The 22,484-nt window shown below is 49.5% G+C and overlaps 1 protein-coding gene across 2 annotated transcripts in view; it reads left to right on the top strand.

Moving 5' to 3' along the window:
* INPP5A (inositol polyphosphate-5-phosphatase A) overlaps positions 1-22,484 on the top strand; it is a 183,018-nt gene that overhangs the window by 39,972 nt on the left and 120,562 nt on the right. For both annotated transcript variants that reach the window (XM_066190681.1, XM_066190682.1), the window contains exons 2-4: positions 6,222-6,263; positions 14,789-14,889; positions 16,635-16,722. In XM_066190681.1, coding sequence (XP_066046778.1) covers positions 6,222-6,263; positions 14,789-14,889; positions 16,635-16,722 — 231 coding nt within the window. The remainder of the gene's footprint in view (positions 1-6,221; positions 6,264-14,788; positions 14,890-16,634; positions 16,723-22,484) is intronic.

Genomic DNA, 22,484 nt, shown 5'->3' with positions numbered 1-22,484 from the left:
TAGATGCAAACATTGTTTATGCTGAATTAGAGGACAAGTTCAAGTTTGTCATGTAAACTTCACTTTTTCCATTGGCAATGAGTAGTTTTCTGGTTTTATTTTTTCCTTTTCTCTTTTCTTTGAGGGCTATTTTTGAGTTGACCTTGTTCCTTTGTCTCCAGAGTTTAGGTGGGGCTCCCGAATATCCACACTGAGAGCCTGAGACAGAGCTGCTCTTTGGGGCAGGAAAGAAAATTCACCATCCTGTTCAAGAGGCAGCGTGTCTGTGGTATTCCCTCCTGGCTGTCCTGTCCTGTGCTGCCTGCAGGGAGCTGCTGCTCACCCTCTCCTGCCACTTGCACCCACTGGGCTCGAGGCTGCCCGGGACTCTCTACATCCCAGCCCCAAATTAAACTAAACTGGCGATGCTTTTACTGGCACAGATGCGCTTTACTAACAGCGTTTTGTTGTTCTAACTCATTTTTTCACTTCCATGCCCAGAGGGCGCTTGTTTGGCGTGGGTTCAGTGCTTGTGCGGGGCCTCTGTCCGATCCAGGGGCTGCTCCTCGGCAAGGGCTTCTTGCTGCTAGCAGAGTTTTGGTTGCTCTGAGTGCTGTTACAGCATCGGCCTCATCAGCTGAAGCTGCTGGACAACTGGAGCTTGTTTCAGCTGCTGCTCATAAGCTCCCTGCTCCCAGCCTTGCCTTTGGGGCCATCTGCATGATTCTTTGGTTGTTTCAGAGTTTTATAACACGTTAGATTGGTCGGTGAGGTTCTCCAGGGTTTGGAAGATCCTCTCCAGGTGGGAGCACCGACAGCACATGCAACCATTATTATGTAGATGTTAAGGACAGGTGGCTCTTTTCCCCTGCCCTGTGTTGTTTGAGGAGTGACTAATTATGTCTGTGCTATGAACTATAATACATATATGTTACACACATCTCTATATGTCTTTACATCCAGATCTTTTGAAGAGGCAGGGATTTGCTTCCTCACCCTTGCTTCTGTTACATTATTCCTTACTTTTCCCTCAGACGTGGCCGGAGTAGTTAATTAGCAGGTCGCTGTTTGCTGTTCCCGTTTTAGGCTGTATTTCCTGCGCTGGAGAGAGCGCCGCTGCTGTGTTCCGAATTCAGCATCGCCGGCCGGGCAGGGCTGTCTCTTGCAGGCTGTGGCCATGCGATTTTGGCTGGCCCAAGAAGTGCTGGTTTCCCCTGCGAACGCAGACACCAGTTCACAGGCGGCCTGGGCCGTTGGGCAGCACAGAGCCTTCGGACCAGGCAGCGGGTGCTGTGCGTGTGTGTGAGCCTGTGCTGCGCGGTGCCCGGGAGCTGAGGAGCTGAGGAGCTGAGGAGCTGAGGCCCGGCTCCCCGCGCTGCTCCTGCCGGCGGAGCCGCTCGTCCTGCGCAGGAGGGCGGCGCCGCGGCGGCCTCTCCTCGCTCCCGGCGGGCGCTGTGTGTTTCCAGCCGCCCGCAGGAAGGGGGCTCAGCGGAAAGGTCAGCGGCTGGGCTGCCGGTGTTCGAGCAGGGCCAGGGGGCTCCTTCCCACAGCTGCTCCGGGCCCGGCTCTGTCCCCCCGCCCTGAGCCCTGTCCCCCCTTTGCCCCGGGCGCTGTCCCCGGGCTCTGTCCCCGGGCGCTGTCCCCCTTTTTCCTGGGCGCTGTCCCCCCTTTGCCCCGGGCTCTGTCCCCGGGCGCTGTCCCCCCTTTGCCCCGGGCGCTGTCCCCGGGCTCTGTCCCCGGGCGCTGTCCCCCTTTTTCCCGGGCGCTGTCCCCCCTTTGCCCCGGGCTCTGTCCCCGGGCGCTGTCCCCCTTTTTCCCGGTGCGCTGTCCCCCTTTTTCCCGGGCGCTGTCCCCCCTTTGCCCCGGGCTCTGTCCCCGGGCGCTGTCCCCCTGCCCGCGGCGCTGTCCCCCCTTTTCCCCGGGCTCTGTCCCCGGGCGCTGTCCCCCTGCCCGCGACGCTGTCCCCCCTTTTCCCCGGGCTCTGTCCCCGGGCGCTGTCCCCCTGCCCGCAGCGCTGTCCCCCCTTTTTCCCGGGCGCTGTCCCCCCTTTCCCCCGGGCTCCGTCCCCGGGCGCTGTCCCCCTCCCCGGCCGGGCAGCGGCTCTGCCCCCGGCGGCCCCCGGCCGTGCCGTCGCCGTGCGGGGCCGTCGCTGTCCCGGGGCACCGGCAGCGGCAGCAGGCCCGTCCCCATGCTCTCCCCTCCGGCTTTACCCCGCGTTCCCTCCGGGCCTTTCCTCTCCGTTTCTCAGCGTCCCACCAGCCGCTGTGTCGCTCAGCCCGGGAGTAAACTGGCCTCAAACTCTGCAGTGACAGACACGTGTGTCCACCCCGTTTTTCAGTCTGTGTTCGTTAGGCTGGGTTGTTCCTTCTCCCCTGTACCTGTCCTTGACGCCGGTGACTGTCACTGCGCTGTGACAGCACTAGGACGGGACTCTTCTTTCTCTGCTGCTCCTTGGGAAAGCTGTGGGCTTTCAGAAATGCCCAACCGGGGGACACCACGGATGCGTTTGTAACTTGTTTGTGCGAATGCATGTGATAAAAACAGTGTTTAACTGAAAGCTTGGATTTGAAGAATTTGCGCTTTTCCTTCAATGTTTTTTCTTAAACTCATAATTCTGGTTTTCCTGTTTGGTCCTGGTTGGTTTGTCTACGTGGGCTTTGAGATGTTGTGAACTCATAACGTGAACAGAATGTGCAGGGTATCATCTTTTTGTTTGTCGTTTAAGAGCGTAAAGTTGGTACAAATCGCCACGTCAATAGTACCCAGCTGATGGGGGCTTTGCCAGTGTCGTCTGTGTAGTTCAAGAGGGCATAGCAAGAGCGGTGCTTACAAGTCTATTTGAAAATAAAGAGATTTAAATCCAGTGGATCTTTGAATATAAACGTCTAAAGGATGCCAGTAAACTTACAAAGACAATATAAGAGGTCAAAAATACTGATCAAAAAAACACGATATAAATAATTCTGTTAAAACAATTATGATGGTCAGTCACATTGATGGACTTCAAAGAAGTTTTTCAGTAAGCCTGTTGCTGGTCAAAGAGAACTTGTTTGAAGGCTTTGCTTTTCATTAAATAACTAGAAAACCAAGTATAGTAAAGGCAGGGGAAAATAAGCCTGTATTTCATCTTTTTCTTCATGTGTCTTGAAGGTTAAGATGAAAAGGCTCTGGGTCCTGCCTGGGACTGCACGCTAAGGGTCTGTGACTGCAGCAGGGCCCCTGTGGTGTGTGGGATGCCAGGAGAATTTTGGAACTCGACCCATGTGGGGCTCTTGGGGCTGTTTCCGTCAGGCATGTAAAGGTTTGAGTTGGTTGTGCCTTGTGTCTTCCGGCAGTTTGCAGAGTCCAAGTGGCCAGTTGTCCTCTGATTCATTTTGGAGCTCGGTTTTCACAAAGAGAGTCAGGATTTTTTTTTGTTTTAGCTTAGAAAATGAGCCTATTCTTTGCTAAAAATAAACTTCACAAAATAGAACCTGCTTTCTATAATTCATCAGCTCTCTTCCATTTCCCTCTGAACAGAGCTGAAAAGAAATTTTCCAGGCTGTTAATTTAGTTTCATTTAGTTCTTTTCCCTTTTTCCTTCTGAATGAAAAGCTCCTTACCCTGTCTAAATATATATTCTCTTTCTCATTTTTTTGAAAAGACTCCTTCCCCATCTGAGTATATTTCTGCAACAGGCTTACAGCTTTCCTGTTGGCTGTTGAGTATAATTTTGTAGGAAATAGAAATACTGGGGAGAAGAGAGACTACTTGTATGTTGGATTTGAAAAGCCACTTGTTTTCGGGCTATTACCAGCTCATGTGGTGTTCATGTGTTCACAAGCTGACTGGTTTTTCTTACAAACCTGACCATTACAGTGACCAGCGTGACATAAATAGACTTCAAGTGGAAACTTATCATGAAAAGAGATAGTTTGAGTGGGATTTGGAATTCCAGGAAAAGGTCAAAACTGCTTTTAATTGAGGGGAGCAGTGCATGTGGGACGCGTGTCCTGTTTTTTTAATACGGATCCCATGTGGTGTTGCTGTCTGGAAGTTGTGCTTGTTTGAGGGGATGAGTTTCTTTTGAGAAGGGTTTCTGTTTGTGGCTCCGTGGAGTCCAAATGTGTGCCTGAAGGGTGGGATAAAACCGGAGCCGTGCTCCTCCAGGCACGTTTGCTGAGCTCAGCCTGGGGAACGGCAGAGCTCGGTGTGTGTGTGAGGAGCAGCCTGCACGTCAAGCTGGCGAATAACCCTGAGGACTCCGTGCTGGGCAGGCTGGGTGTTCCCAGGCAGGAGGGCGGGCACAGGGCACAGTCACCCGGGGCCCTGAGCTGCAAGGGCAAGGGGGGATGGCGGCACAGGAGAGGAGAGAGCCCTGGAGCAGAGAGCGCTCCGGGGACACCTACGGCTCCTTTCAGCGGCAAGAGAGCTGGAGAGGGACTTTGGCCAGGGGATGGAGGGCCAGGACACAGGAATGGCAGGGTTAGATGGGATACCGGGAAGGAATTGTTCCCTGGGAGGCTGGGCAGGGTGCCCAGGGAAGCTGTGGCTGCCCCTGGATCCCTGGAAGTGCCCAGGGCTGGATGGCACGTGAGGGAACTGGTCTGGTGGAAGGTGTTCCTGCCCATGGCAGGGGGTGGAACTGGATGCTCGTTAGGCTCCCTTCCAACCCAAAAAACTTTATGGTTCTCGATATTCCAAACAAAGTGTTTATGTCTGTAAGAATTTTGCTTTCTTTTGTTTCTCCTGTTTGCTCTTTGGTGGATCCCTGAGAGCACAAGCTGAAGCTGCCCTGTGGGCAGGGGAGGAGGACTGGGTTCATCCAGCTGGAGCAGAGCCCGAGGTGGGGATGGCCAGAAAGAAAGAGACTGATAAAGTGGGGTTTGGATTAGTGACCCGGGAGAAATTGGTTCATCAGTGAATGGGTATGAAAGGATTCAGCATCAAAGAGGACAGGGAAAAGATTCATTTCCATTATGTTACAAAAAGAATGAGATAATTTAATGAAGGACAGAGTGTGGAGAGAAAGGATAGGAAGATGTCCAAAGTCTGTGGAAGACATGAAATATAATGTGTCTAAAAATAGACAGAAAAATAAGAGGAAGAAAAATTATCTTTCTACTTGATTGTTATCTCCAGTCCTTCAAAACCTGAAATTGTTTCACTTATGTGAGGTGGCCGGAGAGGAGTCAGCGGCAGAGGGCTGGGTTACGGCGTTGTACCACGGAGTGGTAACAGTGGAAAGAAAGGATGTGGTGGTGGCGGAGGAAGAGGAGGGCACAGTGGGGGCCGGCAGGGCCTGTCCCAGGCCAGGGAGGGCCAGCAGCCGGGGCTCACAGGGGGCTGGCAGCCCCAGGGGCCTCCTGAGCACCCTCCCCTTGGAACTGCCGGCAGGGGAACGTGATGGGCACCTTCCTGCCCTGCTTCTCCTGCCCCGGGCTTTGTGTCCAGCTGTTTGGAAACAGCACCCTTGATGGGAGAATGGAGCAGAACAGAGGTTTTATCCTCTGTATTTGCCTCTGGGCAGTTGGTGTCAGAGCTGTTTGTCGGGGTTGAGCTGTGTCTCTGCTTTTCGGTTTGGTACGTTCTGCTGCCTCCCACCGATTCCTGCCCCTGCTGTGACCAGGAAGGCTGACTTCTGCTGTTATTCCCCACTAGGATGGAGAAATTATCCAGAAGTCTTGCTGAAGATAAAGCTCGACAAGTCAATTCTCTCCCTCTGTGATCATGTCTAGGCTGGGACCCGTTGCTGAAAAGACAGAACTTTGCACTTAGCTGCGGTTTTGCTGCTTCAGTTTTCATGGCTTTTGGAGCAATCTGAGAATGCTTCTCCCAGGTTGTCCCTGGCAGGAGGTCTGATGGCTTGGAGTGTCCCCAAAAGCACTGTCATTCCTCTAAACCAGCTTGGCTGAAGTAACTGTGTCACTTGAAGCTCAGGTGGCGGCATCTGGGTGTGGGCAGGCTGATGAAATTTCGGATCCCCAGGTGATGAATATGTCCTTCTAAGAGGACACGGTTCAGGTGTGTCATTGCCGATATACAAAATGCACCTTTAGGTGACAGTCAGAGGGGACTCAGGAATGAGGGGGTGAGGCCTGTCCAGTGGCATCACGGAGGAACATCCTCGTGTTTGTGCTTTTGGCTTTAACTGCGAAAAAAGCTCCCTTCTTGAATACACTGAGGAATGCAATAATACCATTATATTGTTGTAAACACAGATTTCTCTTACTCTTAATTAATTTTTGCCTTTTGTTTTTCAGCCAGAAAATTTACAGAAGAATTGGCTTCGGGAATTTTATCAGGTAAGGTAAAGTTTATTTTCTCATGGAGTTCTGTGCATCTTTGTTTATTGACCTAATTAGTAACATGAGGATCTTTTGCTTTGTGAAGTGAAATCACTATTTTATAGTGATTTTATTTTATAGTAAAAGACAGCCCTAAAAAATATGTCTCTTTTTGGGTTTCTAAGTAGTCATAAAAACTCAGCATATAAGCACAATTTGTTCTCATCAACAATTCTTTGCCTAAAAAATAGATTCAGTTTTATAAAATTGACTTTAGTTTGACATGAAATGGTCTTTTAAGTCTACTGAGTAAGATATATATTTGAATACTTCTAAAAACATCTGTTGAGAAGTCCAGTTTACCCTAAAACTGAAATATGACAATTCTGGGCATTGGTTTGCAATAAATCAGTCCTGTGTTTGCTCTTAACCATTTTCTTGTTTGGTAATGTGACGATATTGACACTTGAACCCATATTATAAAGTGTGCTGTAACCTTCTGGTGTGAGGGGTTTTCTAAAGTGTAGAAGCCCCTCTCACACCCTGTGTTGTTGTAGTAGAGACTTGCTTAACCTGCAGTCTTTGTGCAGAAACATGGCAAGAAACAATAGGAAATGGACCCTGCAGGGGCATGGAGGTGTCAGCCCTGGGATGAGGGGTGTCACTGCTGCCAGAACTGAGGGAGTCTTGAGTCCCACAGTGGTTTGCACTGGCAGGGCCTTAGGGAGCCTTAGAGACCCTCTGGATCACCCCTGCCAGGGGCAGGGACTCATTTCACCACAGCAGCTTGTTTCAAGCCCTGCCTGACCTGCCGTGGAAAAGTGCCACAGGATTCCCTTATCCAGTCCTACACCTCTGACAGAAAAATAGTTAAACAACAAAAACTGTGCTGTTCAAATTTCAAAGTGAAACTGTGCAGAAAAAATGATGGGCAGTATTTCATCTTTTGCTTTTATAATTGAAAGCATCCCATGAGTCTTCACATTCTCGGGTTACCAGTGCAGCCTGTGACCTTTATTACACTGATGTAAAATACTGCAATTCACTGTCAAATGTAAGAGATGGCAAAAATCCAAGGTGCCATAACCACTCTTACATTCTTTAGTATCTGCCAACTTCAGATTCACCTCTGTTTTTTTCTTCCATCTTGCTTGATCACTGCTGTGTGTGCATGATGCTTGCGCTGCACAAGCGTCTCAGCTGGTTCTGATTCCAACCCTCCAGAGCTTCAGGAAAAGCTTCCTATGCAGGAAATACAAATAAACAGGGAGAACTCTTTATTTTTGGGTTGGTTTGTTTTTTTTTTTTTTTTAGACGGCTGCATTTTTTTCGTTATCACATGACTTATTTACGTATCTTTATCAAGGAGACTCCTTCTGTGCTCATTTGTTTACTGAAGTGGGACGACCACTGCAGAAACGCTTCTGATAGTTTGTGGAAAACAGGAAGGGGAGGGAAAAGAATGAGCTGCTGGTATCTTAGGGCGGGGACCACTGACACGTGGCTGAACGTGATCTGCCTTTGGCCCAGTGAATGTTGTGTGTACCCAATTCTAACGAGGAATAAAATTATCCATTAATGCTCCATGAGGCCAGTCTAGTGCAGGGTCCAGAGCAGGGAAGGTATTGCTGGGGGAGACCTAAGCCCGTCCCTCAGCTGTGGGGGGTACTGCTCTGTTCCCTCTCCAGACCTCTGCCCTCTCTCCCTGCAATCTGGGAGCTGTATTTTCAAAAAGAAAGGGAAAATAGAGAAAGGACAAAGTTAGCAGTGCTGCCCTTGCCCTGCTTCCCCTCTGGGTCACGGCAGTGGGCTGGCTGCTCATGCCACTCTCCAGCAGTAGGAAGTGGAACAAAACTGGACCAAAAGCTCCTTAGGGAAGAGACAACATGCATGTACCCAGTGCTTGGCCCCATTCTAGCTCAGGCTTCACAGCGACCCAGCAAATGTCCAGCCCCAGAGGGATTCTTGTGTTTTATTGCACGGGCTCTGAGCGAAAGCTCTGTGAGCTGAGGCTCAGCAGCAGCACTGGAAAACGACTCTTCATGCCTCTTTGTAAACTTGAAACCAGATAAACCGCAGACGGCAGTTTTTTCCATTCTTCTGAGGAATTCAATTTGCATATGCAGTTGTGTCAGGGCAGTTTGCATAACTTCTGAGGCTGAGGACCTTGTGTAAGCAGTCAAAATGTTCTCCACAGAAAAGGAAGCACCATTGCCTCTCTAAGTTTAAAATGTTTCTAGAAATTAAACCCGTAATGTCTTTGAACTGATGTCAAAGAGCGTTTTGTGGACTTGTTTATAAGTTCCAGTAAATTAAAATAAGGGATTTTATTTGCTGTCCTGGGTGAATACAAGTCACTTATGTGTTACCATTGACTTCTATGCTCTATGCATTTCCGAGGACATGGTAGCATACAGAGGGCTAAAATAAGATTCAAATGTCACATGTAATATTTTTAAACTTCTGCCATTGATCTGCAAATATCCTATCCTACATCATTAACATGAAAAATGTGGGAGATCTAATGCTGGTAAATGAAACAGTTTCTCCAAGAAATGCAGACAGGAAAAAGATGACTTCAAAGACCCTTTCCAGGCTGGTTTTAGCTGAGAGAGCAGCAGGCTGGCACCGTGCTGTGTGACAGTGGGCACAGGGTGGCAGCACCAGGGTGTGCGTGTGCCCTGCTTGCCTTGTGGGGCTGGAGGGATGTGTGTGGGGTTGGTTGGGGTCAGCGGTGTCACGCAGTGAGTGGCTCAGGGAGGGTGTCCAGGCCTGGCTCAGGGGATGCTCGGGGACAGGAGCACGCAGCAGCACCAGCTGCAGGCAGGAGACGCATCCAGCCCCGGGTACAGCCACCCTGCCCTCAGCCTGGCCGCCGCACGACTGGGGCTGCTCAGGGCTGTGCCTTCGTGTGCTCTGTCACCCTCCATGGTGCCACTTGAGCAGCAAAACCCGTGTTCCGACCAGGAGCAGGAGCGAGCGCTGTGGGGGAAGGATGCTGCAAATCCCAGGGTTTGCGGAGCTGGCCCTGGTTTCTCATGTTCAAAGCAGAAAATTGTATTTGCAGTTGAAGACAATCCGCTGGAATCAAAACAAGAGGAAAAAGGCTTATGAGCAAGTATGTCGTGCTGGGGCCCTGATAATTGGGAATTGCATCAAATGGTGGGAAAAGCCACCTTACAGGGAGGCAGGATCCAGTGAAGTCCTGGTGCTGGGGATTGTGTTCCATCTCCTACTGCAGATGGGTACTGGTAACTTGAGTCGGAAAGAGTTGAATTTGGACTGCAGTCCTCTTTCCAGTAAAAATCCTCTTACCCCAAAAACCTACACTGGAAACACGGAGGGAAAGGGATTGTTGGGAGGGAGTTGAAACAGCCTGAGAACAGTGTCTTGGAGTGCTTAATGTGACAGAAAGACTTTAGTTATTATCAAGAGATGGGGTGATTGATGATCTGGATGTTAGTGCTTAACAGGCAGTGGGATGGTTTGATGAACTAGCTGCCACACAAATGAGAATATTCACAGAATATATTCATGGGAATTTTGTCCCACTTTGTGTAGAGTGCCCATGCCCTGGTTTGCAGCCTCTGTGTCAGTGCACAGGAAAAAACGTGGGGGAACGAGCTCCAAGAACATGAAGGAAGCTGTTTGCAAGCGGAGGCTGCAGGAGCACAGAGAGGACTTTTACTGACTTTATTTACTTGGGACTCTTTTTCCTTTTCACTCCTTCCTTCCCCATCCCTTGCCCTTTCTCCATCTGCACTGGGCCTCATGTTTGGGGCAGGAGGGGTTCAGAAGACGGAGATTTAGTAACAATTTTTTTTGTGTCGCATTCATGGCACATGGTCATTTTAGATGCAGACTTGGAGCCAGAGGGTTTTTTCCCTAATGCAATTTTCCCATGTTGCCTGATGTGTTTGAGAGTATTTTGAGCCTTTATTTGTAGAAATACAGAAGTTAAAAGTTTACCTAATAGCTAAAGGTCATCTTGGTATAGCTGCATGGGAACTTGGTGTGTTACCCTTCGGAGTGAAGGAAGAAAAACAAACAAAAAAGGCCCAAACCGACCAAATCAAAAAATCCCAAACCCCAAAACACAACAAAACCCCACCCAACCACTCAAAGGTTGTTTAATTATTTTAGTCGATTTAATGCTGCTTTTTTAACTAGAGGGGATGATTAAGGGTTTTTTTAACTAGAGGGGGTGACAAAAAAAACCCTGCAGCCCTTCCAAGCTGAGGTCTCAGCCGTTTTTCAGAGGGTGTTTTCCCCAGATGGGGGCTGTTTGGGCTGTTTGTTTTTGGTTTGAATCCATGCCCTGTGACAAGGGTAGGGGGCTGCTGGCCATGTGCAGCTGAGTGCTGCAGGGTTCTGGGTGCCTGGTCCCCAGGAGGAGCCTCCTTTTTGTAGGCGTAGAGAAATTGAAAATACTTGAAGTGCTTTAGGACCACACATGCAAAATTGTATTTCACAGCTCACGAGGAAGCTAAGGCTCGTATTTTGCTATTTTTTTTTGAGCAATCCTGTTTGCCCAACATCAAGGCTCAAGCTCCTCTCCTGCTTTGCTTGGGTTGAGGTGTAACACTGGTGCCCTTGCCCCTGTGCCCACGCTGCCCTCCCCGAGAGGCCTGGCCAGTAGCGTGGGGCTGTGTCCTGCCCTGGCTGCTGCCCCAGTTCCAGCACAGCCTGACTCCTCTGCCCTGCCCGGGTCCCCTCCCATCCCCTGTCCGAACAGGATAACACCTGTAGCAATGGGAAGATGTCAGGCTTGTGCTTCGCACCAGTTCTGTGTTCATACTCAGCTGTGCTGGAGCATCTTGCTTAGTTACCCACATCCCCCAAAATAACTCCTGATGGTGGCTCCCTGTACGCTATTTTTGCATATCCAGAATTGAAAGTAATGCCCAATTTTGTAAATACACTGTGCTGTCGTGGATACAAATTCATTCTTTATGTGGTCTCATGTATGATCTTTAACCTCTGGCCACTGGGAGTTTTCAGCTCTGAAGTATTCATTACTCATTATTATGTACTGTTTGTTCTTCCATAAGAGTAGAAAACTAGTAAAAGGTAATGAAGCAGAGCCAATTTGCTTTTAGTTGGAAGGTACTTAATATATGAGAGAACATAACTAATATTCAGGTATGTTCTAGTGGTTTAACCTGCAAGGAATGCCACAAGGACCTCACTGCTATTAAGCTAATGCTGTTTCCCCATTAAAAATGACATAATTCTTTTTTGTCATACCCACTATGATTTCAAGTTCTCAAGGATTTGTATGCAAACCAAAATACCTGTGTCCTGCATCTTCAGAGCCTGGAAGTGTTTTCTGTTGCTGCTTCAGTGCAGTCGAGTCGTTCTCCAGTGTTGTTTCACTGCAGGACTCCCCATTCAGGGCTCCCTGTGACTGATGGTTCATGCCTGTGAGATACTTTGTGCCTAAACCTCACTTGAAATAGTTTATTATGTTTTTGTCTTATCTGTCTGTATTTCCATTAGCTGAGTAAGAAGAGCTCTTCCTGAAGCAAACCCACAGCAGTTAAAATGAGCGACACGATGCTCAGCATGTTCCTGCTGCATCCACAGTGGGTGCTACTGCGTGTGCTGCCCTGAAACAGTGACAGTGGCTTTGCAGGATTAAATAGTTACAACTGCTTTCTGATGGCAGTGACTTCATAGAGCTCTCCAAGTGGATAAGATCAGGACTTGGAATCAGAACTGATTTGGAGCAATAAAGCACATGGAGAATTGGGATGGCCTGGTGTTAGGGTCCAGAGATGAGCTCTGTTCCAGAGTTCTGCTGCACAGGCTGTGTTTGGTTAGTATTGCTCTCCAGACAGCGTGAACCAACCAGGTAAACTTGGCGTTGATTGTCATTTCTGCTGCTGGACTTTGGTGGCAGCTTGCTGCCAGTGGTCCCTGGGCCAGTGCCTTGGGAGGAAAGGAGCATCTGTACAGGGACACTTCTCAGCAACTCTTCGTTGTTTGTAAATCTGTGACAGGAAATACATATCAGAGGAAGAGCATGTCCCAGTTGAGTAGCATTTCTTGCATTTCAGGTGTGTTTTTAGACAACTGATCTTTCACCTGTTTTGTTTTGGTGGGTTTTTTTCTTTTTTTCTTTTTTTCTTTTTTTCTTTTTTTTTTCTTTTTTCTTTTTTCTTTTTTTCTTTTTTTCTTTTTTCTTTTTTCTTTTTTCTTTTTTCTTTTTTCTTTTTTCTTTTTTCTTTTTTCTTTTTTCTTTTTTTCTTTTTTTCTTTTTTTCTTTTTTTCTTTTTTTCTTTTTTCTTTTTTCTTTTTTCTTTTTTCTTTTTTCTTTTTTCTTTTTTCTTTTTTCTTTTTTCTTTTTTCCTTCCTCCCAATTAAACTTGCTGCTGGGTCCTGCTCTGGCTCATTCTCCATCCCTACCAATGATGGCATGCTTTAAAGCAAGTTGCTAATATCCCTGTTGGCAGAAACCAGCATTAGTGATCTACTGGAAGTGCTCAATGATGGTCAAACACCTGAGTGGGACTATTTAGTTTTTCCCTTTATCCAGTAGCACTGCCAGCAGCTCACCTCAGAATGTTTCACCCAGCAGGTCAGTGCCAAGGCGTGTCAATGACCGGGACGCTGAGGTACAGAGGAAGTGACTGTTGGAAATGACTCAGAAACCCACGGCAGGACATTCCCTTCTTTCTGCAGGGGTGACCTGGTGTGGGTTGGCAGTGCTGTGGTTCACTGTGTGACCTGGATGGAGCAGCACACGGGGTTCTCCTTGGCTTTGGCAAGCACAGACCACTGGCAGGCGTCCCCTCATGGAGCTCTGTGCCTGGAGTCCCACTGGTGCTGAGCCCCCTGGCCACGGACGGGCTGTGCCAGGCTCTGATGGAGAGCAGTGCTCCCGGAGTGTCCCTGAGGAGGGAGGGACATGCTGCCAGCCACTGCTGAGCCCGGCTGGCACTGTGTCGCTGGCTGTCCTGTGCTCTGAGGAGCCTTGGGCAGGGTCCCTGCTGCTGGGTCCCCGAGCTGGGCGGCTCTGCTGCTGTCACAGCACGGTGCCAGTTCAAAGTGGGGACGTGTGGCTGCCTCTGGCTTGCTGGAGGCTGCTGCAGTTCAGATTTTGCTAATCTTTAATTCATTGTCTTTGAGCTTGATTGTCTAATGAGATTATTTGTGTAGTCAGGAATGAAGGATTCTGCACTCTGTCATCACATCAAATTGCAGTTTCTCTCCACAGTTGTTTAAAAGAAACATCCACAACTTTCGTGGTGTCCCATCCCTGGAAGTGTTCAAGGCCAGCGTGGACAGGGCTTGAAGTGGAAGGTTTCCCTGCCAATGGGCTGTAATGAGATAAGCTTTAAGGTCCCTCTAAACTCTACCCAGAGTGTGATTCTAGGGATTCCTTAAGACCTTTTAACAGTTATATTGGTCACTGTTGATTTAAATAATTAAAAGCAGGACTGCAAAGGTTTTACTGCATCTGTGCCTTTTCAGAGTTGCAGGGCACCAGCAGCAAGACAGTGAGCAGAAAGGGAGAGCAGTCCCTTTTCTCCAGCTGTTCTTTTCTCTGTGTGTTGAGGTTAGTGCCTGCATGGACAGCGTGGCCTCTGCTGACCGGGCAGCCCAGGGCCACCCGTCAGAAATGACTGAATCCCGTTTTGGACTTGAGCAGTTCTCCATGTATGCTTGCATGGCGTGTTGTTGATTGTTTTGGACTGTTCCCTTTTAAAATGGAAGTTGTTCTGTAGCTTGTGTCCGTTAATTCACAATGAACCATGGAATACCAGGTATAGAGACTCAGTATTAACAGAGACATTTTGGATGTGGTGTTTGCAGTTCTGAATAGAGACAAAGCAGAGAAAATTCCATAGGACAGAATAACACTGAATGTCTGTTCAAAACAGCGGCAAATTTATAAGCACTATATTTGATTTGAGGTATGAGGAAAGACAAACGTTCTAGGGTTTCGGTGTGGTAATTGCATCCTAGTCCTGACTATGTAGTATCTAAGGTATTTGTGTGTTCAAGACTAACACCTGGAATAGCATGATGGATTTCCATGCCTCCTGTGTTAACAGGTGTGTATGTGCATCTGTTATTTACATACTTTTGTAAATAACATACTCCATAAATAAAAATATCAAACTCAACTGCTAAAGTGCTGTTAAACAGCACTGAGAAATTTTGTAAAAATGAAAAAAAAATCCACTCTAGCAGATGAATTCAGATGTTTGAACTCTCCTACCTCCCTGGATCATCTTAATTATGTCAAGTCATCTTTGAGGGGAGTCGGAAAAGTTTATTTATATTTTAACTATATATATATAGCCTAGGAACGAAGTCATTGTTTAAAAAAGGAAATATTGGTTAAGAATATTTGAGATAATAGTTGTGTTTTATGAATCTTTTATGTGGTTAGCAAATGCTGCTCCCTTTGCTGCTCATTGTGCCGGTGTGCCACTTAACCCCTCAGGCAGCAGCTGCCAGTCCTCCCTGAGCGCCCGGGTCTGCCGTTCGTGCTGCGTGCTCAGTGTTAAGACTCGCTTTTCTCTCTGTTCCAGGTTGTCCATGCACACAAGCCCCATTTCATGGCTTTACACTGTCAAGAATTCGGAGGGAAAAACTATGAAGCTTCGATGTCTCATGTGGACAAGTTCGTGAAGTAAGTGCCGGGGGGGGGGGCATAGCCCGGCGCCCCGAGCTGGGGACAAGGGCAGGGGCGATCAGTCAGGGGTGGCACGTGCCGGTTTCGTTTGTGCCCGTTTCCTTTGTGCCCGTTTCCTTTCTGCCGGTTTCGTTGTCCCGGGTTTATTTAATTTATCGCCTCCGGTCGCGGCGGGGCCGGACGGGAGCTCCGGGCAGCGCCCGGGAGCCGCGGCCGCGCGCGCCCTCTGCTGGCGGCGCCGGGCGCTGCGGGCTCTGACGGGCGCTGCGGGCTCTGGCGGGCGCTGCGGGCTCTGGCGGGCGCTGCGGGCTCTGGCGGGCTCTCGGGCGGGCTCTCGGGCGGGCTCTCGGGCGGGCTCTCGGGCGGGCTCTGGCGGGCGCTGAGGGCGCTGCGGGCTCTGGCGGGCGCTGCGGGCTCTGGCGGGCGCTGCGGGCTCTGGCGGGCGCTGCGGGCTCTGGCGGGCGCTGCGGGCTCTGGCGGGCGCTGAGGGCTCTCGGGTGGGCGCTGCGGGCTCTGCTGGGCGCTGCGGACTCTGGCAGGCGCTGAGTGCTCTGGCGGGCGCTGAGTGCTCTGGCGGGCGCTGCGGACTCTGGCGGGCGCTGCGGGCTCTGGCGGGCGCTGCGGGCTCTGCCGGGCGCTGCGGGCTCTGCCGGGCGCTGCGGGCTCTGCCGGGCGCTGCGGGCTCTGCCGGGCGCTGCGGGCTCTGCCGGGCGCTGAGGGCTCTCGGGTGGGCGCTGCGGGCTCTGGCGGGCGCTGCGGGCTCTGGCGGGCGCTGCGGGCTCTGGCGGGCGCTGAGGGCTCTCGGGTGGGCGCTGAGGGCTCTGGCGGGCGCTGAGGGCTCTGGCGGGCGCTGAGGGCTCTCGGGCGGGCGCTGCGGGCTCTGGCGGGCGCTGCGGGCTCTGGCGGGCGCTGCGGGCTCTGGCGGGCGCTGCGGGCTCTGCCGGGCGCTGCGGGCTCTGCCGGGCGCTGCGGGCTCTGCTGGGCGCTGCGGGCTCTGCCGGGCGCTGAGGGCTCTCGGGTGGGCGCTGAGGGTTCTGCCGGGCGCTGCGGGCTCTGGCGGGCGCTGCGGGCTCTGCCGGGCGCTGAGGGCTCTCGGGTGGACGCTGCGGGCTCTGGCGGGCGCTGCGGGCTCTGGCGGGCGCTGCGGGCTCTGCCGGGCGCTGAGGGCTCTCGGGTGGACGCTGCGGGCTCTGGCGGGCGCTGCGGGCTCTGGCGGGCGCTGCGGGCTCTGGCGGGCGCTGAGGGCTCTGGCGGGCGCTGCGGGCTCTGGCGGGCGCTGAGTGCTCTGGCGGGCGCTGCGGGCTCTGCCGGGCGCTGAGGGCTCTCGGGTGGGCGCTGCGGGCTCTGCCGGGCGCTGCGGGCTCTGGCGGGCGCTGAGGGTTCTGCTGGGCGCTGCGGGCTCTGGCGGGTGCTGAGGGCTCTCGGGCAGGCTCGGGCTCGCTCCAGCAGCACAGATCCCTGAAATTCCGCAGCCCTGTCGGCATCACAGCCGCGCCCTTCCCGCTCGTGTCCAAATGGCACTGGGAAACTCACCATCCACACTGAAGGACAGCTGATGAGGGCAGCTCTGGCGGGTGGCCGTGTCAGGGGTCACCTGTGTCCCTGAAATTCCCCCCAGGAGAAGAGGAAGGCCCTGGGTTCTTTTGGGTGATGCCAGGGATGTCACAGCACAGAGCAATGCTGAGGCAATGCAGTGCTTTTGTATCTCCCTTTACATGTTCAGTCTTTTCTTTCTCTTTCAGAGAACTGTTATCAAGTGATGCAATGAAAGACTACAACAGAGCTCGAGTTTACCTGGATGAGAACTATAAATCACAGGAACATTTCACGGTAAATTTCTTTTTTCTCTAGTGTAGTTTAACCAGAGGTGAATTTCCTCTGTTAGGGATTTTTGTCCCACATGGGCCTGTAAACTGTGTCCATCCTGATGATGATTATGTTTTTACTACTACTGTGTTTCACTACTAAGAGTGTTTATTCTGGAGTATGTGTACATGCCGATTTCCCAGTGGTGCATCCGTGTAAAATGAGCAGAATATCAGTGTGCAGACAGTATTTTGTTTAAAATGGTTGTCAAAGGGCTTTTTTTCCTCCAACAACTAACTTTAGTGGCTCAGAATCACCTTCCATTTCGGAGCCTGGCAGTGCCTGGCAGCGTGAGGTGGCACCAGCACTGAGTGTGATGAGCTTGGCAAGGGTTCAGGGCTTGTGTGAGGGATCTCCGGAGCTGGCTCTCAGCCTCACTGCCCTGAGGCCTGGTGACAGCAGCCAGAGCACACGAGTGGTGTTTAGGTACATGTAAAATGATGTGTGCAGGGCTGCCTTTCCTGCAGAGCAGAAAGGCTTGTGTGGTTGTTGCCAGGGCTGTGCATTGTGCCAACACAACTGCTGTTTGTCCAAGTGATCACTGCTAGGCTGAAAACAGGAGAAAACAGCCCTTTGGAGGTGAGTCAGGGACACCTCCCTTCTTCCCAGGGCAGCGGCTTCCTTCTCCCCCAGTATGCTGCTCAGTGGCAGTGGTGGCTCGGAGGAGCCCAGCTGGGGACTTGGTGCTGCCTGGCAGCCAAAGATGGCACCTGGGACATGGTTCAGACAATAAAAAACCAGCTGCCCAGCACACACAAACCCCAGCTTAGAGGCATGTAAGCTCCGGGAATAAGAACCTGGAAAGGTTTTTATTTCTTCATTTTTTAATAGCTCTGGGTAGAAGCCCAGCTAAAATGAAACTAGAGGAGTGGAATCCGTAGGGTTTTTTCTCTTGCTCGTCAGAGAAGATAAAAACACGATTATCAGCTTTACTGAGCCTTAGTGGGACAAACCTCAGTCACTGATGCTGAAACTGTACTCAGCAGGTGTTCAGAAAGTGCTGGTAGGTAAAAGCAGTAGGAGAGAGCTGCGTGTTTTGGAGTCACTCACAGATCAGCGCTGCATCCAGATGATCCCACACACCGGTGGAGACCCTCTGGGGGTCCCACAGCACAAATCTTCTGATGTGGGCAGGGCAGCTGCATTTACCTGATCTGCCTTCAGCCAGGTGAGCTCCAGAGCTCCCTTCCAGCCAAGACTTTTCTGTGATACAGGAAAAAGGGATAATTACCTGTGATCTTAATTTGGGAAACAGCACAGAAGACTAATGCAATCCATAGCAAAATGCAACTGTTTTGTGTTTGAGAATAGTCACAGTACTTCATAGCATTGTAATTATTTTATTTAGCATGAGGTGCATTGATTTGATCCCCAGTTAGAGCATGTGCTCTTTGTGTCTCTGTGAAGAACCCTGTATTTTGCAAAGTCCCCAGTTCAAGAACTAATGTGCTTTCTTGTTTCACATACCAGTATTATTTTCTAGGCACTCTGTTTCTTGCAGTACTCCCCAGCCACCTTTGTATTTCTCCCTTTCTTTTCATAAATATTGCTTTGCTTTTTTTTTTTCCCCTTCTAATCCTTTATTTACTAAAGCTTGGCCTTCCAGGGGAAAAAAAGTTCTGTCAACATATTGATTCAATCAAGGGGAAGGGAAAAAAATGACAGCTAGTACCGATGTTGTTTTCCATGGAAATAGTGTAACCAAAACCAGGTTCTTATTGTTTGGTTAAATTACCCTCTGTTGAAGTGGTGGCTGTAAAGACACAAAATGGGTTTACAGAAGTGTTTGATGTGTGCTCCATGTGATAGGCTGTTTGTAACCCTTAAGAACCTTTTAGAGCTGAATCTGCTTAGTGTGGAAAAGGCAGAACCCAAAGGAAGAGCAATTACTCAATGATGTTTGGTGTTCCTCTCCCTGGGAGGAAATGCTGTGTGCTGGAGGAATGTTTTATACCTTCATTATTAGACTGTAGTAGTAGTGGCTTTAAACCAAAGCCCAAAAACCTAGAAAGGAGAGAAGCTGCCCTTGAGCTCCTCAAGCTTCTGACTTGTTAGAGTCTGCTTTTTGGCACTGAATGCTCACAGTCCTCATTCACAGATCCTGGCATTGCTGTCAGGAGTCAAAGATTCGTAGAAATGGTTTTTCACACATGTGATTTGAACTGGCAGATCTCCAACTCCTCTGCTGTGTGTGCGTGTGACTGTGTGAGCAGGGGTTTCACACGTGCTGTGTCCATTTAGGGTAAAGTTCTGGTCTTATCTCCAGTGTGGTTTGCCCTGTACAGTGCCATGTGTCTCCGTGTTTCCTTGTTAGTTCTGTTTGATTGCAAAGTTCTGTAACTTGTGTGGGCTTTTTTCCATCCCTTCTAAGGCACAGACTTGGCGGCAGATGGTAGCCTCTTCGTTACATTATTACCTCTGTGAAACAGAAATGTTTATCATATATAATGTTGTATTATGCTATTTGCTTTAGACAGGGAGAATCCAAGTAGTTACAGTTTGGCTAACCTTTATCCCTGCTGCTCTCACATCCCCTTTTTTACCAGTTTTGGCATCACTTGTCTGTAAGGCTTTCCTTGGCTTTGCTCCTGCAGAACTAAACCAGGTTTTGCTGCGCACAGTTACTTAGCTTGGCTGTGATAGGACTGGCAGTGAGGTCTGAGACTCTCAGCAGCCTCTGCCCCCAGCTCACAGCCGCACAGCTCAAATTCCACATGAGAAGTAAGAAACCATTGTAATGATGTGTCTCTAGTGGAGCAACTTGGTTTCAGAAACTAATATTCCACATTGTATTAAGGATCAAAATGGATCATTTTGCATCATCCCAGACATAAAGCTTAATATCAGGATTTGTCATTTATGGTCACATTATACCAAATCTGCTGTAGGAGCAGTTGGGTTATGTCTGGGATTTGTGGGAAGTGGGATAGGTGCCTTGAGGGAGAGGCGGGGAGAGGGAGAGAGAGCTGTGGTTCAGTGGATTGTGTTTGTTCTGCCAGGAATGATGGCAGGATGAGACTGTGTGGGATTTTCTTCCACTCAAAACTGATCAAACACATGCAGAGAATAAACCCCCGAGCAGTGAGTGCAAGGCCAGGGCAGGGGCTGGGGCAGCAGGTCCCTGTGCAGGGAGGGGGCTCAGGCTGGGAGTGGCCACTCTGGGCAGTGACTCCTGGCCCAAGGCTGTCGTTAGGGCCAGGCGTTGGGAGCAGCAGGGCTGTCACAGGGCACACAGGGACAAAGCAGGTTGTGTCACACTTGGGAGAGGCACAGCTTTATCAGATTACAAAATGACCTGGAGACGAATCTCTTGGCACAGAGCTGCAGCATTAGAGCTGACCTGTCAGCACTGGGAAGGTGGCAGTGCTGGAGCTCGGAGCTTCCAGCAGTTATGGATGAGGGTGCTGGGTGACAGGGCTGACAACAGCTTCCCAGAAATTTCAGATTAACTAAACTGGCAGCTCTGCTGCTCTTCCAGTTCTGACTGGAAATACCAGTAGCAGCCGACTGTGGATAAACTGGCTCATGTGCTAAATTTCAGACACTCAAATAATTTGGCAAAGCTTTGTGAAACAGCCTCCTGTAAATCCTTGTTTGAAAGCAGGGTGCTTTCTTTTGTTGTGTAATATGTTATATGGGGGTAGATCTTGATTTCTGTCAGAGAATGTACAATTAATGAAAAGACAGATTATAAGAAGAATGAAATGGGTAAAACTGAGAAGCTGAAAAATTCAGTACGTTGTGTTTTTTATTTGTGACTATACTGAATGGACTTCATCTATAATAAAGCAGGTCTTTGCACTTCCATTGATTTTACCAAACATCCCATTGTTAACAGTCTCTGATAATTTTACTGTACTTGGTATATTTCATGTAAGGGGTAAATTATAAATCTTGTCACTTTTCTGTGTGAAGAATTACTCAAAAATAGTTGGGTGTGTTGAACTTTTGCACGTCAATACTTCTTGAATAACCCGAGTTAATGGTGAATAAGGTGTTTTTTTCTAGAATAAAAAACATACTGAAGGTAAATATCAGTCAGAAATACATTGGTATTTTCATCAAATCTGTAACTATTTTTATCTGAAAACATGTCAGTATAATCAGTACATTTTTATTGCAATTAGATCAAGCCTAGTTTTGTTTTGTGCTGTGTATTTATTGATCTCTGGAGTACTCAATTAAGGTCTTAAATTGCTTAGGGAATCCTTGGCTTCCTTTTCATTGTTCAGAGAAGGCAGAGGGAACTCCTGTGTAGCTTAAAGCCTTCTTGCTGTGTTGGACACGTGGTTTCTGCAGGCTGAGAGAATCTTTCCTGGAGTAGGTCAGTCCTGAGGCCTCCTGGCAAAGCCAGACCTCCCAGGGTGAGCTGACCGCCAGCTCCTGCCTGGACTGTTCGGGGGGCACGTTGGGAGCTGTGTGGTTGGCACAGCCCTCAGCTGATGGGCAGAAGCATCTGCACAGTGGGTAACTGCTCTACTTCTCAGTACAGTTTTTTTTTTTTAAATAAACTGAGTCCTCCATTGTCTGTGTGCCTGCCCAGGCCCACAGGTGACCTTGCAATGAAGAAATGTCACTGGGCTCTCTCCACGTGTGATGTGCTGAAGTTCCAGCCTCCTCCTCCTAATTGCAGTGCACTGCAATTAGTTCATTGCATAGCAGGGTTTCATGCAAATTTTAAAAAACCGAACAACAAAAAAACAGCAAACCCCAGCCTTTCAAAACCAGCGTTTGTGACATGAGAGCTGTGCTTAAACAACACCAGTGCCTCAAGCTACAAAGCACAATTTTATTAATAGCAATAGATTGAAGGGAGAGAGGTTGCTGTGCTCGCACAGCTCCCCACTTTCAAAGGGTGGGTTGGTGAGATAATGATTGAAATGAAATTTTCCTGCAATAACCACCTGGGGGGTGGCCAAAGGTAAGTTATAAATAAGGAATACAGTGGTAATGGAATTTTTCTGACAAGCTTTCATCCCACACCTGTACCAAAGCTGCGCTTCAGTTGCTGAGGCTGAGAGGTTTGGGGTGCTGAAGTGGCAGAGGCACCAGTCGGTGAACGCCCATGTGGACTCCTGCCATCACAGCCCTCTCCATCCTTGGGGCTGTGGGGACCTGAATGTCCCTCTGGCTGCCCTGCAGTGTGCTGGTGTTTGGTGGTGTCCCTGTCCCAGCCGTGTCGCTGTCCCCGAGCAGCACGGGCTCAGTGGTGGCCCTGGGCTGTGCAGCACCCCTGCTCCTCGCTCCGGATGGGTGCCACCAGACTGGGAACACTGAGGATAAAGCAAGTCCAGGCATTGCCAGGATGTGCAGGAAAAGGTTGCACTTTCTTTTTTTTTTTTTTTTCCCTGGATTGTTTTCACTTGTCGCACTACGTACCAGTATTTTCTTTAATGTAAAATGACTTTTGCTCTAGAGTAGCCTGCAGCAGCATCCAGGGCAGACCTTTGCTCCAGTCACTGTCCTTAAGAGCAATAACCTGAGCCAGCATGACGGAGGGCTCCTGTGGGGAGCAGTGGTTCTGCGAATACAGATGGACACCTTGTTATTCAAGTGTGTTATTGTACCTTAAGATTATATCTGCTCCTTACTGAGAGAATAGTAAAGTTAATTTTTGTTAGATTAATGATACTTGAGTAATATTTTTGGTTGAGCTGAGTTCAAATAATTGGCCATTAATTGAAAAAGGAAATTGAAATGAATTTCTCTTATACATAAATCCTGTC

This window comes from Chamaea fasciata, unplaced genomic scaffold (genome assembly GCF_029207755.1).
Source record: "Chamaea fasciata isolate MVZ Bird 193981 ecotype frontalis unplaced genomic scaffold, bChaFas1.0.hap1 SCAF_9, whole genome shotgun sequence".
Lineage (NCBI taxonomy): Eukaryota > Metazoa > Chordata > Aves > Passeriformes > Sylviidae > Chamaea > Chamaea fasciata.
Note: the sequence above shows the minus strand (reverse complement) of the source record. Positions and strands in the feature narration are given on the sequence as shown.